General features: G+C 33.3%; 1 protein-coding gene across 1 annotated transcript; it reads left to right on the forward strand.

The window, feature by feature from the left end:
• Positions 1-1,874: 1,874 nt before the first annotated feature.
• LOC100662544 (olfactory receptor 5T2-like) lies at positions 1,875-2,954 on the forward strand. The gene has a single exon (XM_010602196.3). It carries the CDS (start codon positions 2,013-2,015, stop codon positions 2,952-2,954), a length of 942 nt encoding a protein of 313 aa, XP_010600498.2. The 5' UTR covers positions 1,875-2,012.
• The last annotated feature ends 390 nt before the right edge of the window (positions 2,955-3,344 follow it).

Raw genomic sequence — 3,344 nt, forward strand, 5'->3', positions numbered from 1 at the left:
AGCTGTTATCATTTCTCTACTTTGTATTATTAGTGTTTCAGTGTTGGGCCTAAGATATCGAGAGTTATGTTCTTTCTCTTAAAATTATATTTATGGAAATGATTTTACATTAATTTCTTAAGATTGATCCTTCTAAATTCTTTAATAATCATAAACACTTTCTCTTTATGACTTTGATGCCTTTCCAGATGTGCTAACATTGACTTAGTCATACTCATTATAACTTTTCTTTCGACTCATAGCAGAAAAGCTGGTTTCGAGAGAAGTTTACCTCAAGTGCTTAACATTTTTTTTTGACATTTTCTTTATACAAAGCCAAATTAACCACACTGTCATATGAACAAATGGCAATGTTGTAATCTGTGTGATTTTATTGTTAAAAGCAGATCACACAACTCACAAAATTCCTTTACTCTCTAAAGAAAAAACTTAGTTCATATAGATGAAATTTTACTCCTAAGAATAATATTATTTCTATGATATGAAAAGGCAGATGAAAATGACTAAATCCACTGTTATAGCCACCTTTAATCATAATGCAATTCATTTGGTTTGACACAGACAAAATAATGTTTGCATAAAACGGGTATATTAAACGTGCTTGAGTCTCTGGGTACATACATTTTTTCAATGTTTTGACTAAAATGTTGTTACCCAAATTTGATTTCCAAGAAGAAATATATCTGATGAAAATTATTCTATTATATTTACCTGTTTCATTGGTAACCAAAAAATGAAATATTTCAAAGAAATTGCTCTGCATATTTCTTTACTGTGCCTGGCTCTATGTCTGCATGTACGTGTCTGTGCGTGTGTGTACACATATGTCTGAATTGTGCCTGAATGGCTTCTTCATTAAACTGTTTTGTCAGTTTAAAGAGGAGTAAAATTTGAGAGAAAATCTAACATCACGCACAGCTTCTAATCACAGAACTGAATGATGAGCATATATTTTCGGATTCCAAACCTGTGTTAATTATCTTGTACCATTGTAAATTTAGGTGTATCATTGAACTGATGCCAAAGATTGTTATTTCACTGAGCCCACCATCAGCAATGCATAAAGAAGTGTAAAGTCTTGAACAAAAACACCTTGGAAGAAAATACCTTATAATCATGAAAGTCAGGATTTTTTTTTTTTTTAACATCTTCAGTAATTTCTTACATTTTCATCAGAAATATTTGAGGGAGTGGAAAAAGATAAAGATTGTGAATAATACCAATGGCCAAATATATAGCCAAAAAAGGACAATACAATAGCATGAATTTAAGAAAGATGTTTGAGTGAAACATAAACTATCATGTATTTTTTGAATTCAGTAATGGTGAATCTTTCCCCCCAAAACAATCTGATAAATTCTGTTCAGCAAAATCCAAAAATTAGTAATGTAACTGCAGAATATTCAGAGGGTGGCTTGTTAGATGTAACAATACAGGCAGGTGCTGGTTTATAAAACCAACTCCAATCAGCACATTCTAGATATTAAATTATTTTGAAGATTAAATTACATTAACTTGTTTTTCTCTTTTAATGGTTGCCCCAATCTTGTAAGATAACTTTAATATCCCCTTTCTGCTGGTGAGAAGATTATGGCAAATAATTGTACATGATAACTGAAAGTGCTAGAACTCTGGTGTTATATTCTAATTCTCTGTCCATTGATATATTATCCCAAGTATTTGGATGTAAGAAAGAAATTTGTTTCAATAAATGACTGATTTTAATAAATAAAGCAGTTAACTCGATTATTTTGGTAAAGACTGATATTAACCAATGAGGAAATGTCTTTATTTTCTATTTAATTCTGCAGAGAGAGAGTGGTACTAACCCTTTATTCAGTATCTGGTCATTGTTTTATGAGTTGCTGCTGGGAAATCATGAATTTCCAAAAAATCAATATGAGGAGGACATAGTTAACATTCCTTTCAGTCACAATATTATGCATCCAAGCCATAAAAACAAAATTTTTGATTTCATGTGTATTTTCAAGTTTGTTCCATGAAGTGTCAACATGAAAAATGACACAGAAGTCACCACATTTGCATTGAAGGGCTTCACAGACAATCTTGAACTGCAGGTCACCTTATTTTTTCTGTTTCTAGCAATCTACCTCTTTACTCTGATTGGAAATTTAGGACTGGTTGTATTGGTCATTGAGGATTCTCGGCTTCACATCCCCATGTACTATTTTCTGAGTGTGTTATCATTCTTGGATGCCTGCTATTCATCACCTGTTACCCCAAATATGTTAGTAGATTTTATGTCAAAGAATAAATCCATTTCATTCCCTGGATGTACAACACAAATGTTTCTTGATATTACTTTTGGGACCACAGAATGCTTTCTCTTGGCGGCAATGGCGTATGATCACTATGTAGCAATCTATAACCCACTTCTCTACTCAGTTAACATGTCACCCAGAGTCTATGTGCCACTCATCACTGCTTCTTATGTTGGTGATATTGTGCATGCTACTTTATACACAGTAGGAACATTTAGCCTCTCCTTCTGTGCATCCGAGATCAGACATGTCTTTTGTGAAATCCCTCCACTCCTTGCTATCTCCTGTTCTGACACTCACATCAACCAGCTTCTACTCTTCTACGCTGTGGGTTCTATTGAGATATTCACCGTCCTGATTGTTCTGATCTCTTATGGTTTAATTTTGTTGGCCATTCTGAAGATACGTTCTGCTGAAGGAAGGCGAAAAGTGTTTTCCACTTGTGGCTCTCACCTAACTGGAGTGTCAATTTACCATGGAACAATCCTCTTCATGTATATGAGACCAAGTTCCAGATATGATTTGGACCATGACGTGATAGTGTCTATATTCTACACCATTGTGATTCCCATGCTGAATCCCATCATCTACAGTTTGAGGAACAAAGATGTAAAAGAAGCAATAAAAATAGTGTTTGGGAAAAATTGGTTTATCAATAAAGTATATTTTTAGCACGAAAAATATATTTTAAAAAAGTCAAGATTCATGTCCTGTGTCTCAATATGAAGAAGATATGAAAAAATGAAATTTTAGTTTCAGTTTATTGGTGCTCTTCTATTCTTCTTGAATATTTTGAAATAAAGGTTATAGTCAACCCTTAAACTCTGCTATTTTAACTCGTTCAGAAAAACCATGCCATCAATTTGCTTCTTACTTCGTTCAAGCTGATACATGTATGTATGTGTAGGTGTGTATGGGTGTATATTTTGAGAATGAATGTGTAAATGTATAGTTAACTAATAACACAAACTACCAGTGAAACATTGTGTATTAGAGTTACCTCTGGTTAAGAAGACACTGGGTGCATAATGGTAAAAGGTCGGTGGTTTGAATCCACCCAGA

The sequence above is a fragment of the Loxodonta africana genome, chromosome 7, assembly GCF_030014295.1.
Source record: "Loxodonta africana isolate mLoxAfr1 chromosome 7, mLoxAfr1.hap2, whole genome shotgun sequence".
Lineage (NCBI taxonomy): Eukaryota > Metazoa > Chordata > Mammalia > Proboscidea > Elephantidae > Loxodonta > Loxodonta africana.

What these genes read in the sequence shown, in the direction of transcription:
- LOC100662544 (XM_010602196.3), top strand. Translation starts at nt 2,013, where the DNA reads ATGAAAAATGACACAGAAGTCACCACATTTGCATTGAAGGGCTTCACA.